The 14,067-nt window shown below is 39.7% G+C and overlaps 1 protein-coding gene across 3 annotated transcripts in view; it reads left to right on the forward strand.

Annotated features, from left to right (window-relative positions):
• SEMA5A (semaphorin 5A) overlaps nucleotides 1-14,067 on the forward strand; it is a 397,867-nt gene that overhangs the window by 273,199 nt on the left and 110,601 nt on the right. For all 3 annotated transcript variants that reach the window (XM_059694805.1, XM_059694804.1, XM_059694806.1), the window contains 3 exons: nucleotides 3,089-3,151; nucleotides 11,868-11,966; nucleotides 13,532-13,745. In XM_059694805.1, coding sequence (XP_059550788.1) covers nucleotides 3,089-3,151; nucleotides 11,868-11,966; nucleotides 13,532-13,745 — 376 coding nt within the window. The remainder of the gene's footprint in view (nucleotides 1-3,088; nucleotides 3,152-11,867; nucleotides 11,967-13,531; nucleotides 13,746-14,067) is intronic.

Genomic DNA, 14,067 nt, shown 5'->3' on the forward strand with positions numbered 1-14,067 from the left:
ATTAACATTTCTTTTCTCTACTGGGCTATTGCTATCGTGCAATGGAAAAAGACAAGATAGGATAAAAATTAAAGATTAAAACAACTCAGACAAGTGGGAAATTAGATCATGAGTGTTGTATTGAGATCCGGAATGTGGAATGAAAAACAATTTTCCTTTTGACTATCACAGAGGTAGGTTTGGGTAGGTAGAAAAGTCTCTTAAAATGAAGTTAACCAGAAAGATGGCTTCATACATACAAATCCCAGTTGTGGGATTTGTTCCAAAATCATGATACATGAAAGAACAACTAAGAATCTCCATTGAAAATAGAGTAAGGAGGCTTGATTATAAATTTAATTGATTAGAACCAATCTGTGGAATGAAAAAAAGTTATGCTCAGGCTAAAACATAATCAAATTTATACAAAATGATGAGTAACTTTGAGAACTAAAATGTCCTACAGGAGAGTTGCATTAGTATCTATATTTCTCTCCAAAGAAAGTGGGTTTTTTGTTTGTTTGGTCGCTTGTTTTTTTCCACAGTCATCAAATGGGTAAAATCTAGTTTACTGAGGGAATCCACAAACACTATGGGATTAATCTGGGACACCCAATTTTTGGTCATTGTGGGGGAAAAAACACACTTCCAACTCCATTCTTTTCCATATAGTGTGATATCCTACAATATGGGTTCAGCTTTATAATAGATTGTTCAGTTCCACTGCTCATATAATTCCTCTTTATCCTATCCTTTATTCAGGTAGAAAGTGAGAAGTGAATCAACAGAAAAGCTACACAGTCATGGTCTTTAATTAATTCTGAATTTGAATATTGATGGAAAGCTGATGATAGTATATGAAAATGTTTCAGGAAAGTAAATTTTGCTATTTTTAGAAACTTTCTTCAGAAAAATCTGTAAGATTTGTTCTATTTTCTGTTGGTCTGATAAACTTTTGTGAGTAGTTGCTTTTTCTTAGTCAACTGAGTAAAGTAATGAAATATTTTTGAAATCTCTCATTCTTTTTTCTATTACTTTCCCCTTCCAGTTGTTGGCCAGTATTATCTTGAAAATGCAAAGGCTACTTGGCAATTAGGTGGACTTGGGAAGCTCTTTGTTTGCCATGACCTGAACAAGTTTGATGTCATTTGATAAATATTCTGTTCTTAACCCTGGAACTAACCCTGCTCCTCATAGCTCTATGTTTACTGAAGAAAGAATTGCTATTTCACTTTCAACACAATCGGTAGGCCACTGAGGGCCACTATAAATACCTCTTTATCTAAAACATTTCACTGTATAGAAGTTAGTTAATTTCTCTCTGTGATGTATAACACTAAATCCTCTTGGTATCACAGTTATAATGAGGTCTACTTTGCTAAGAGAATATATCATAGTGAATCAATTCTGTTTAGAGTTTAAGTAAGGGCAATGGCATGGGTATGTTTATTTAAATAAAAACAAGAATGAGCTTTTAGAAAGAGACCAAAGAAAGGAAAGGACCGCTCAGAATGACAACAGTGAATTTATTTCCTCTGCGTTTCATGGGGACAGACAGTTATACAACTCCGCATGAAGCTCTTATCACTTCTGGAAGTGCCATCACTTTGCTTGAAAGTATTTGTCATCGTACCATGGAAATCAAGTCATTTGTTTGCATGAGGTGCTGATTAACTGTGACTTTATCGTTGCCATTAAACCTTATGAACAGGAAAACATCATAGAAAGAATAAATCTCTTATCAGATGTTGACACTGACAAATATCTTGAAGTCTGCACAAGGGTAACGCTGTAGTATTGTTTCTCTTAGAAAGGCACTGGAGTGTTCTCTCTAGAATACTTTCCTTATGGACTCATATTTGCCAAGTTAGATAAGTTGTACAACTTGCAGTGTCTCATGTTTTAATCTTTGTTATGTCACATTCTTTGGAGGACAAGTAGACGTTAGATAATGATGTTAGCATGACTTTGTTTTTCTTCTAATTTTAGGAGAATTAGAAGAAAAATTTTTCTGGAAATAAGAGTGAAACCATTATTCTTATAATACTTAACATTAGTTTAGTTTTAGCTAATTTTGAGTGTTATTAAACATTAGCTCAAATTAACAAAAAATGCCCCCTCGCTTAGTTTCTTTTTTTCTGACAATGATTTAACCAGTTTTTCAGAAACCCCAAATTTTTCAGAAATTCGACTATAATATTAAGATAGAACATAATTATAACAACATGCATACAGATGAAGAAAACATTTTTACCCATGATAATTCACATTCCACACAGTAATATAAAAGATAAACAACTCGGATGCTTACTTTTGTTCAAAAAATGATTCACAATGTCCTCATAGAGGTCGTTAATGTTTGCAAGCACCATTTCCTCCTCTGAAATAAGCCCTGTATGTTATCTTAACTAATCACAGGTTCTGTTTGTGAGTTAGCGTCCTATGTGCAAGTAACTACGTCCACTTGATCAGGATGAGTTGGAGTTGAAAAGTCTGAGAAAAAAATATTTAAAAGTTGTGACTCTAAATATTTAGCCAGAGCTAAGAATAGTATGAAAATTACTGGTTTGTGCTTTTTGCAAGAGCTATTTATTTTATTGACTATTTACCAATTATATATGTACCTTGGGAGTAATGATTTGCAAAATCTTCCTTGCTTCATTATCAATGAATATTGATAGATGACATGCTGTTAAAATAAAATGAAAATGTCTAAATGAGTATTCAGATCATTTTATTTCCAGGCTTCTCTTTGAAGTGTGCTGTGGGTTTATTCTGTGATATCACAGAAGTGACAGTTTCTGTAATCGTGCACTAGTCACCAACGCATTGGACATGCCCCTCTTACAGTGACTAGATCTACATATCCCATGATTGCTGCTTAAATATCACATGATTTTAAAGGAGGCGAGCCTTTTAAAATTCTTTAGTTCTAAAGCTCAGTGTAAGCCCATATGACCGGATTTTATGTACTTGTTCTAAATCCTATATTAGTTTTAAAATATTGGTGTCCTGTTGCTCCCCCTAATCTGGTTACTGGTATCTCCCCTTCCCCTCCTTTTGTTCAATCAGAACTATAATAGTTGTTGTATTTTGGTGTTTCCTGCAGGCTGAGGAGTGGGAGTGTGATGAAGCGACCAAGAAGGCCTGCTACAGTAAGGGCAAATCGGAGGTAAGGAGAGCGCGGTCATGGCGGTCACCAGCTTTTTGAAGGATGGAACATAAAGCATGCTAATGTGAAGGCTATTCCTGATTATGATGCCATGTGAAAAAGGCAAGCTTTGAAATATATGTGCAGTAAATTCTCCAGGTTTTAACATTCAGTGAGTTTCCAAAAGGGATTTAGAGCATAAGATTAGATCTAATTTGCACTCTCAGACATTAGACTAAGCAATGAAATTAATTGGTTATGATGTCATTTAGAATACTGTGGGCCTGGATTTTTTAAATAATATTTTTATTTCTCCCAGTTTTGCCTTACAGCTAACTCCAGAAAGTGACTACGTGATATCGAAAATAATGGCATCAAAAGTGATTTGAGAGTTCTTTATAATTTAGCTTAACCTATTTTAAAAATAAGCACAAGAAAATCTATACCCCAAGTTCCTAAGGGCAGAGTAGCTACGGCTCAAAGGCATGTCTTGAGCAGAGGTGCCCATGGCAGGGGTGCTCTCACACAGTTGGCTGCCCGAGGAGAGGCTCCCAAGGAAGTCTGTTTCTGAGAAAATGATGCAGGATCATCTTGAGGAAATGCTTCTGCCGCTGGGTCTTAGGCTCAGTAGGTCTCATTCTGTTAAGGATCACCTTCCTTTGTTGGAGCAAGGGCTGTCCAACCTCAGTCACACTTTGGGTCCAGAAAAAAGTCAATCCTCAATAGCAGCAAAGTGGGCTTGTTCTTTACCAAGTGTGGTCCCAGGGCAAACAGTGTAGCAAATGCAGAGATCGCTGGGAAAACTCCCTCATACCGTTGGTATGTGTAAGAGACTCTCTTGCACTTTATTTTATTCAACTTCATTGCCTGCTTCTCTGTCTGAACTCAACAGTCTTGAGGGTTAGACATGGAGGTAAGTCTCAGCAAACTTAAGTCATCGTGTTTCTCAAAGCCGAATAAAGAGCTAGGAAGAGGGAAGAGGAGGAGAAAGGAAATACAGTCTTAGCCAGGGAAACCCTTGCAGACAAAGAAAAAGAAAAAAGAAAGGCTATTTACCAAAAGATCTCTAACCTCACAAAATGCCTCTGAAATAAGTCATCTGACATACAGGAATATTTAAAGGTAGCACCAGGTTACAAAAAAATTAGAATACTGTCTCTTAAAATACCTCCGAAAAGAAATAAGTTCATAATAAATGTATTTACCTCAATAACCTTATTGAGTCTGTATAGATTATGTAGAAGCCTTTTGACAAAGTGCTTTCCAAATGGCTTTCTTTCTCCTCCCCGTGATATTTATGTCTTGATATGACAGGTGTATTGTTATACCTTTGCTCCTCACTCACCAGAGCACAGGGAGTTCTTCAAATAAGATCACCTGTGCTTGAGGAATGACATGTGAGAAATCAAATTTACCAGTGGCTGGGTTGGGAAAAAATCAGCTTTCTTTCATTCTACTAGTAAGATTCACTGATGGAAAACATCGGCCTTTCTTTCCATGGTGTAATGCCAACGTCCTCCCCTTTGCCTGGTGACATACTGGCCTTCCAGGGCCCAGGGCACTGTCTGATGACCTCATTCTTCTCTTTTTCTTAATCCTCACTCTAGGATATGTTTTCCATTGATTTTAGAGAAAAGGAGGGATGGTGGGAGGGACAGAGAGGAAGAGAGAAACGTCAAAGTTAGAGAGAAACATTGATCAGTTGCCTCCTATACACACCCTGACCAGGGGGATCAAACCTGAAACCTAGGTATGTGGCCCTGACTGGGAATCGAACCTGCAGCCTTTTGTTTTATAGGATGATGCTCCAACAAACTGAGCCACCCGGCCAGGGCTCTATTACTTTCTAGGAACAAGAAAGGGGGAAGAGAAGAGACCCAAGCTCAATGCCTGGGGCACAGATGGGGAGGCAGCAGACAGCCCCACTTAAAAGCAGCAGCTTAGGCCAAGTGCCACCTGCCTAAGGGCTAACCCCTAAATTAGACACCCCAAATTTCCCCGTTCTGACAGTGCTGGGAGCCAAATCAGAAAACATTCTCTGAATCAATTTGACTAAAACCTAACCGGTTAAGGGGAGTGGAAGTCAGATTTTTCTCTGTAGCCATGAATTTAGAAATGAGAATTCAGTGTTTCATATATTTCTTTGTATGGTAGTATTATGAAACCTGACACAGAATTACAAAGTTTCCCTGCCCCCCAAAGTAAAAAGAATAATGGACAATGTGACACCTCAAAAATGAGAAAAATGCCAGCCATTCTGACTGAAGAGGTCTTTTTCCTGCGCTAAGAAAAGCGGTCTGTGCTGCTCCACACAGTGGGTTTTCCCGCAGAAGCAGGAATGTGGAGCGTGGCCCATGCTGGGCCTGGGGGTGGCAGCCTGCGCCCACTCACTCCTGAGAGCCATCCTCAGCGGCTGCAGAGCAGGGGAGAGGAAGATGACATGTGTTCTCCTCCCCTGGGATTGCTGGGACGGACACCGACAGAGGTTCATGTATAGTCCATCTCAGTGACAATTTAGGGAATCGGGGTCAAGAAAATGTTGCCACATCTTTGCTTTGGGCCTGTTTAGAAGAGAAGCAAAGCACTGAGCCTGCTCATTTTCCTGAGGTTTGCGTGCCATTTTATATACACAACTTTCAGCTCACTTTGGAGAAAGGGGGTGACTCAGCTGCAATGGCTTAAACATTCTATGTATTAAAAGGGGGGGGTAGAAATCTGTTTTTATGAATTCCAAGGCCTCTTATAATAAATTCTGTTGTATTTAGTTTCCTTTGAAAGACCATTATAGAAATCAGCTTTGAGAGCTATTTAAATGTCTTTTCCACAAATGTTATTTTAAACATAAATAGTCAATTCTCTGGTGATCTAACAAGAGTCCCTTGTCTGTTTGGCGTTATTATGTCTGAGCCAAAGCCCTTCCCACCATGACCTTTAGGAACTTGACAAAAGAAACACAACTGGTGATTAAGGGCATGAAAGAGCTGCTTTGTGTATATGTTGCACTTTTTATAATTTTCAGAAGTTTCTTGTTCATGATCTTATGTCAGTACTTTCAACACCAAGTTCCTAGGATTATTTTGCTAGTCAGTGGGAGAGTTTTGATTAGGATCTAGGGCTCTTTGTACTGTTCCCCTGCTCTACCGTTTGGTCCTGCTCCCGAGTTGTCAACTTGGGTAAGTAAAGAGTTAAACTCCACCTGAGTGAGCAAAGACGCCATCCTGCCTGGGAATCTGGTGCCATCAGGGTTGAAACCTGACATTTTCACCTGAATTGCCAGTATTTGGAAAGCTAGGAGTTAATCAGTGCCTGTGGCAAACTATAGGCCTGCCTTTCTCCTAAATAATTGCTGCAAAAATTGAGGATTCCTTAGGTGAAATACTAACAACCTGTGCAGGTTACACATGCCAAATTTTGTTCTTTTTCATATCGAGCTTCCCAAACAAGTTTCCCATGGAGTTAACTTCTTTTAAAATAGTAGTATTATGTAAATATAAATATAGTAATTACACTTCAATTTATTAATACACTGTGTTATGTAACATAGTGTAATCTTAATAAAATCTGCGTGTATACATAGATATATATTTACAGATTAACATACTTCAATATCTCTATATGTATATCCAGGGGTGGGCAAAAAGTAGGTTTACAGTTGTTCGTATGGACAAAGACATGCAGATTATGATTATTGCAATAGCTTTGTTAACTCAAAAAAGAATGTCACAATGGCACAGTGCACTTAGGTACAATCTTATAAATGCTCAAATTGCAGACCTTCATCAATTACAGCAGAAAAGAAGGGTAGCCTTTTTTCTGCCAAGGGCCATTTGGATATTTATAACATCATTCGCTTAAGATAATTCACTTCATATAAATATATGCTGCTATGAAAAAAAGCTCCTAGATTTATTGAATTTTGAGTCCCACCTGCGGTTGCCTTTGCAGGGCCGGACCAAATGATTCTGTAGGCCTTATAAGGCCTGAGGGCCAGATGTTCCCCAGCCCCGATTTACACATTCTCGTAGTCTTTGAAAATCAGTAAACAAAGCTGAATTTCAATGACCTGCTTGGGTTAGCCCCACTGCCTCCTGAGGATGTTGAAGTCAGCCCTGCTCTTGCCAACCTCTGTATATATACTTCTATAATTTGTATGAACATTTATACATCGGAAATACACACATATATCTTTATATACATTGTGTATATATATATTTATATTGATTGGATCATATTGTTTTTCAACCATATGGTAATCCACCTGGTAATCATGACTTTGGTTGGTATACATTGGACCTAAAAGGCACATGCAATTACTCTGAATTGCTCCTTGGATGCTTGCTTTGGATGCTCACACAGGTAATGCCTCATTAAGAGACAGACACTGCTTTTAGTGGGAGCGCTGTGATTAACATAAAGGCTGTCAGGCTCCTGGCCTTCCCCCCTCCTCCCTAAAATTGATGGATTTGGCGATGGGCTGGCTGTTGCTGAGGCATCTACCTTGTTTACAGTTAATCTTTCTACACACTTACAGTCTTTCTTCAAGCCAAACATAACTGTTCGAAAGGAAAATGATGAAATGCTATAAGGCAAAACCAGTTAATTCATTAAGAAGATGATCCTAAAACATGTGTTTTCTCTTCTGGGGCCAGACCATATGTCCTTGAAACGGAATGAGGCTTGGCCAGTCTCATTTAAAAGCTCTCAGTGAGTCAGCAACTATGCATCTCGGCTATCAATTCAAATAAAAATTGCTTCGAAGTCAAGGACAGGTTGACCAGCTTCCAAGAACGCAGGCACACATGGGTCATTTTAATGCCCAAGTGGTATTATCAAAATGTAGATAGATGGCTCTCATTATCAACAACAGAAACCATGTGGTGGCAGGCTTCTAGTGGCCTTGGAAATGAGCACTATGACTTCTTGGAAAACCAGAAGTCATTAAATCCCCTTCAAGCATTTTGAAGATGTGATAAAGGGAAAAAAGAATTCCTAGATGAGAAGAAAAATCAAAGACATTTAGATAAGCTAATTTGTAAGAGAAACCTGTAACAGAATCTCCTAAAGGGGCTTCTAATTATGTCTATACTTTTAAAAAAGGTGATTCCGTGCAGTCTAGCAAGTTCAGCTAATCCATATGAAGGCCACATTTGTAGCACAGCTTGACAAAGAGGTTTACCAGGAGATTTTCTATAGGCAAATTTGAGTCTAGGATTATCACCAGTAAGAGACTAATTATTACAAAGCCTGGGACACAGACCATTTTTCTTCAATCTTAATTTTGACTCCTCATCGCTAAATATATCTTCTGCTCAAAAGCTAAGTACTTCCACTTTTTCCCATTTTTATGTTTTTACATTATGTTTTGTTTGAACTTGCTCCAATCTCTCTTGGGGGAAAAACAAAAACAAAAAAACAAGGAGTTATTATTTCAAATGTATTTCTTTATTTAAGATTCATATTAACTGATTCTAGAATCAGTCTGGGGGCAGTTTGTAAGTTAAACCAAAGAGAACTTCCAAGTGAGTAAGAATAAGAAGGGTCTGAGATGAGCTGAGCCAATCTTTTGGACAAATGAGTTGAGCTCTTGGCAGGAAGAAACAACATCTTAACTGCCTCCAAAAGTTTTTCTTGTAGGATATCGTGTTCCATCGGACCTTGCATCCTGCACTCATCTCGAACATAGTCCCATTTATCATAAGCAAGTCTGGGCTCCATGGGGCTGGGTCCTCCATCCTTTTAGAAAAGGATTGCACAGACCTTCCTGTCTGACCGTCCTGGTGCCTGGCACTGACCTTCTTCCTTACTGCATACTCACTGAGCAGGGTTAGCTCATCACGGGCACATGACCCTCCTCAGAGAGCAGAGCCGCCCATTGTATCCTCACGTGATTCTGATGACCAGAATAGGCTTTACAAAAAACAAACAAAAAACCTGTGTTAATTGAAATAATATTATTTTCTCCTTCATTTACTTTTTTCAAGATTAAAAAAAAAAATTACCAGTTGGATTTGCCCTTCCTCCCTGCCACAAAGCTACATCCTGGTTATGACAACCCCTAACCATCTTTCTAATTCTTTCTCAAGTTGTGATGGGCCTTCAGAATGTTAAGGACCTACAGTCCTATTTTCACTTTGTCTTTTTTGGGGGGAGATTAAGATAAACACCACCTTCAACCAAAGGACTTGTATGCATGCATATAAGCATAACCAATAGACATAAGACACTGGGGGGTAGGGGAGGCCAGGGGACTGTCAAGGGCGGGGGAAAAAAAGGACACATATGTAATACCCTTTGTAATACTTTAAGCAATAAAACAATTAAAATAAAATAAAATAAAATAAAAAATACCACCACCTAAAAAAAAAAAAAGATAACCACCACCTGTGTTATCTTCATTGTTTGCCTTCCCATAATTGATTAGAGGCACTTGCTTCCTCTTCACCAGTTCTATAGCATTCAGCCTTGAGATCCCATCTTTTCAATCTGAATGATTCTCTTGGACTATCTTACCCCTGACCTTCTTTATGATTAACAGGGACTGCCTCTAGCATATTTCTATCTTGAGTCAGTCTCTTGTTTCAAAAAAGAAACAACATCTTGACTCATTCTTGAAAAACTTCTAAAAGCAGCAGCAGAAAACAGACAAAATCCCCACCTCTCTCCTCTGTGCAATTCTCTAGCCCATTCTTTATTCTCGTGGCATTTTTGTATCTGTTTTATCTGCTAATGCGTCAAGCCCTCTTGGCCCTGTGTTCTCCAAGGTCTTTTTGGACTCCCCCTCAGACAAGCTTAGGCTTTTGTGTTTTCCTCCTCATCTTTGCAACTCTGTCCCCCTCTGTTCCCTGAGGTGGGAGCCCCATCTCCTATGCTCAGGAATGGATGATGATAAGGTTCTTTGAAGTCTTGTTTTTTTTTCTTTCTCTATAGAACTTTCTTGCCCTCTCCCCAGCTATAAAGACAAAACCGAACACACCTCCCCATCTGGTGCACCTTTCTCACTTACCCAACTTACTGTCTACTGTTTACACTCATTTCTTAGTTCTTCTGATAGTTAGTTACCTTAGCGCTTCTGTTCTGTGCTTTTCTTTCTTCAGTTGAAGTGTCTTCAGGTTGGCACCTCATGATAATTTGTCACTTTTATTGCTAGTACTAGTATTAAGAGATTTATCTACTCTTGATATTTCACTTTACATTTAGAAAGCAAATTCAAATAGCTTAGCTCTTTTCATCCTCACAGCCAGCCCACAGAGCAGACTGAGTTGTGACAGATTAACATTTCATGGAGCCTGGGTTGCCACCTGGTTGAAGGAGCATTGTTATGCCATTTAGTCTAGATCTCCCTGACTTGGGACAATGTGTGGTTTAAGTCATTTTTTGGGGTCCAGCTGGTTGGTCAGTGCCCACATCCTGTTGATTGCCTGGATCTAGGCTTTGCCTTTTCACACCTCCTGCATGAGTCAGGCATGGGGTGAGGAGGGACTGAATTATGGAAGTGGTTTCCCTTCCTTTCTCTGAATTGCAGTCTCCCTACCTCCAGGTTAGCTTCCACACTGATTCCCAGTGGCCTTATAATTGATCACAAGCATCGGATCAGGTTAGCACTTCATGCAGTAACAGCATATCATGGGTCCCTTCAGAATCAGAATAAATGTAAATTCGTCATCTGGGCACACCTGGCCTGTGTCTGGCTCCCCTGCTTGTGTTCCCTCTTCTATACACAATGAAAGCACCATGATTTCTCTAGCCAGTGTGCCTTGGCACAGGCTATTCTCCTGCCTGGAGTGGGTTTTCCCTTCTTTGCTCAGTAAAACCCTGCAAGTGTCAGATAGTACCTCTTCCAGGGAGCTTCAGTAAATTTTACTCTTCCTTTGAAATTTGTGTTAAGTGTCACCTCCTCTGGGAAGCCCTTCCATACCTCTTTCTTTCCCCTCTCCTCTGGAATTAGGAATATGCTGTTCTTATGTGGACAACTCTATAGTAATTGTTGTTGCCCTCAATTTTAATTTTTCTCTTAAGAGCCTAGATTGTGACCTTCAGCACAGTGTCCCCTAAAGAGTATCTGATCAGTAAATGCTTGCTCTGGTCCATGCACTCCTATGACCATGCACCAGATTTTCTGTGAATACTTTGCAACTGCAAGAAATATTCAGCTCTGGGTCACCCCTCAGCATGGACTTTCCTACCATATGTTTGAGACATCCTTCTTTTGTTAGTTATATTTTTATTTGTCCATCAAAGAATCAAAAATGACAATAGAGTCTTGCTATGTATATAGCCCACTTTGAGAACTTAATGTAAACCTCGTTCCAATTTGTGTGCAGAGTTTTTCATGTGGCCTTCACCTTGGAGAAGCATGCACATGTATTTTAAAAGTCCTGGGATTTTAATTGAATACTAGAGTCCCAGTACACAAATTCATGCATGGGTGGGATTGGCCAGCATGCCCTGATGGGAGCCAATCGGGGGCAGGGCTGGAAAGGGGGAGGCGCCATGGGCGGTTGGCTGGCTGGCAAGCCCTGCCCCCAGTCGGGGTGGGGGAGGCCAATTGGGCCCTGATCGAGCTGGTTTGCCGCTGCAGTGCACGTCATCCAGTCATTCTGGTCATTCCGGTGTTCCGGTCGCTTGACTTTTATATACATAGATAGTATCTCCCATTGAACAAGCATGTGGGTAGTCATATTATTTAATAGTGCTGAGGCCTTGTTAATGAATTTCTTGTGATATTTTTATTTCTTAGGATGAATGTCAGAACTACATCCGGGTGCTTTTAGTAGCCGGTGACTGGTTATTTACCTGTGGGACCCATGCATTCACACCCATCTGCAGCAATCGCACGGTACGGCTTCATGTTGAGACTTGACAAAACTTATACCACGAAAATGCAAACCTTCTATTAAAGCACAGGTGTATTTTTTGCATTTCTGTTCTCCAATGAGTTGCTCTTTAATTCAAAAAACCTCTTTTGTCAAATTGAATGCATATTTGATGTATTGATTTACTCCTAATCACAACTCTCAATTATATAAAGAACTGGAAATAACCATAGCTTTTATAATTAAATTTAAATAGATTTTGAAACTATTTCTACTGGCTTTTTCCCCACCAGTGACTCTAAACATTAATCAAAATATGTTATTTTTCCTTACTCTGCTTTACTCTAGAGATACTGCTAAGTATTGATGTGGCCTTAAACCACAGTCTGAATGAACAAAGATATCAGAAATTGGAGAAGAAACATGACAAAAAATTAAAGCAAGGAAACAAACCACTGGAACTCTAGGCAAAGTAGTTATAACCAATGCTTTTTCTTTCAAGCTGTGATTACTGACAGGGATTTTCAGAGTCCCACATCTTTTGCCAGGAGAGCAGCAGGGTTATCAAAGCAAACCTGTCATCTTCCCAATGAGAGATATTCATTTGATCTTCCTCAGGGAACATAATGGAGAACTATCATCAGGTTAATTTCCTGGTTGCACAACTTCTCTCAAAACCATAATGTATCATCAGCTTCATTATTTTTGAGTTAACATCCAGTTATTGTAAAAAAAAAAAAAAAAAAAGGATGATGGTGATTTGAAGCGATTCTCACAGAGATCCCTGGGTGCCACGGCCTGTTATAAGAGCCCTATGTGCACTTACTTATTTAATCCTCACATCTACCCACTGTGGTAGTTATCCTTTGTCTCCCCTTTTATAAAAGGAGAGTCTCAGGCAGAAAGACTTTGAATAACTTAACGGGGCTACAAGGCTACCCATAGAGCAGGCAGTGGCTCTGAGTGTCCCCCACCCCATCTGCATTCTTGCCTCTCAGGAAAGAGTGAGGGAACAAGTGGACCCAAGATTCCCTTACCACCCAAAGGGCTTTTCTCACTCAGTGATTGACAGGCTGGATTCCTCCCCCCCGCCCCCCAGATGACAGCAAGACTTGGAGTTCTCTCTAAAAACTCAATGAAGTTTTGGAAATTTTGGCATAGTGCTATAAATATCCATACATCCTTACCTATGAACACATTTTGGGCTGTTCATAATATGCAGATACACTATATTGATAAAATTGTACCTAATTTTTATTGTGGTTTATATTTCTGTAAGTATTGAAACCTATGTCTTTATTCAAGTAGAAAGAATATCAGTGCCCCATGCATTATGAATAGAAGCCACATACAACAATCTTCAGATTTTGGGAGCATTCACTCACATGAGGTTCTGTTACTTTGTTGGGATGATGAGAAAGATTGATTCGTGCATGTTTAAACCATGCCCACAGCACTCAGTTTCATCAAGGGCAGAGCGTGAAAGTTGGTCGTGTCTTGTCCTAAGCCCCAGAAAGCTTAATTCCCATTCTTCCTAGCGGTACAGGCATTAACAGTATTAAAGGTAATCGGTTTCTCTCACCCACAGTTGAGTAACCTGACCGAGATCCATGATGTGATCAGCGGCATGGCCCGCTGTCCCTACAGCCCCCAGCACAATTCCACGGCTCTCCTCACGGCCAGCGGGGAGCTATATGCTGCTACAGCCATGGATTTCCCCGGACGCGATCCTGCCATTTACCGAAGTCTGGGCCTCTTGCCTCCTCTACGTACGGCCCAGTACAACTCCAAGTGGCTTAATGGTAAGTCCTACAGTCACTCCTGTTTCCCATCTCATGTGTCTGTGATGCCTGGTTACGTGGTGCTCAAAATCAAACTGTCACAGTTTCTAAAGAAAAGCATATCTTCTAGAGAAATAAAAATATAATGTGCTTGTTACTTCCATGTGGAAGGGTATAATGTGGCTCTTTGGTGATAGAAAGAGCAGTGATAGTCCCTACAGTGTAGACCGTGAGAATAGGACTCATTTGATATTCATCAAACCTAGGCTAGTTTTTAATAGTATTGTTTATAATTTAGAAAATGTGATGTTATGTCCAAGATATCTGCAGACGCATGTGCATT

This window comes from Myotis daubentonii, chromosome 4 (genome assembly GCF_963259705.1).
Source record: "Myotis daubentonii chromosome 4, mMyoDau2.1, whole genome shotgun sequence".
Taxonomy (NCBI): Eukaryota; Metazoa; Chordata; class Mammalia; order Chiroptera; family Vespertilionidae; genus Myotis; species Myotis daubentonii.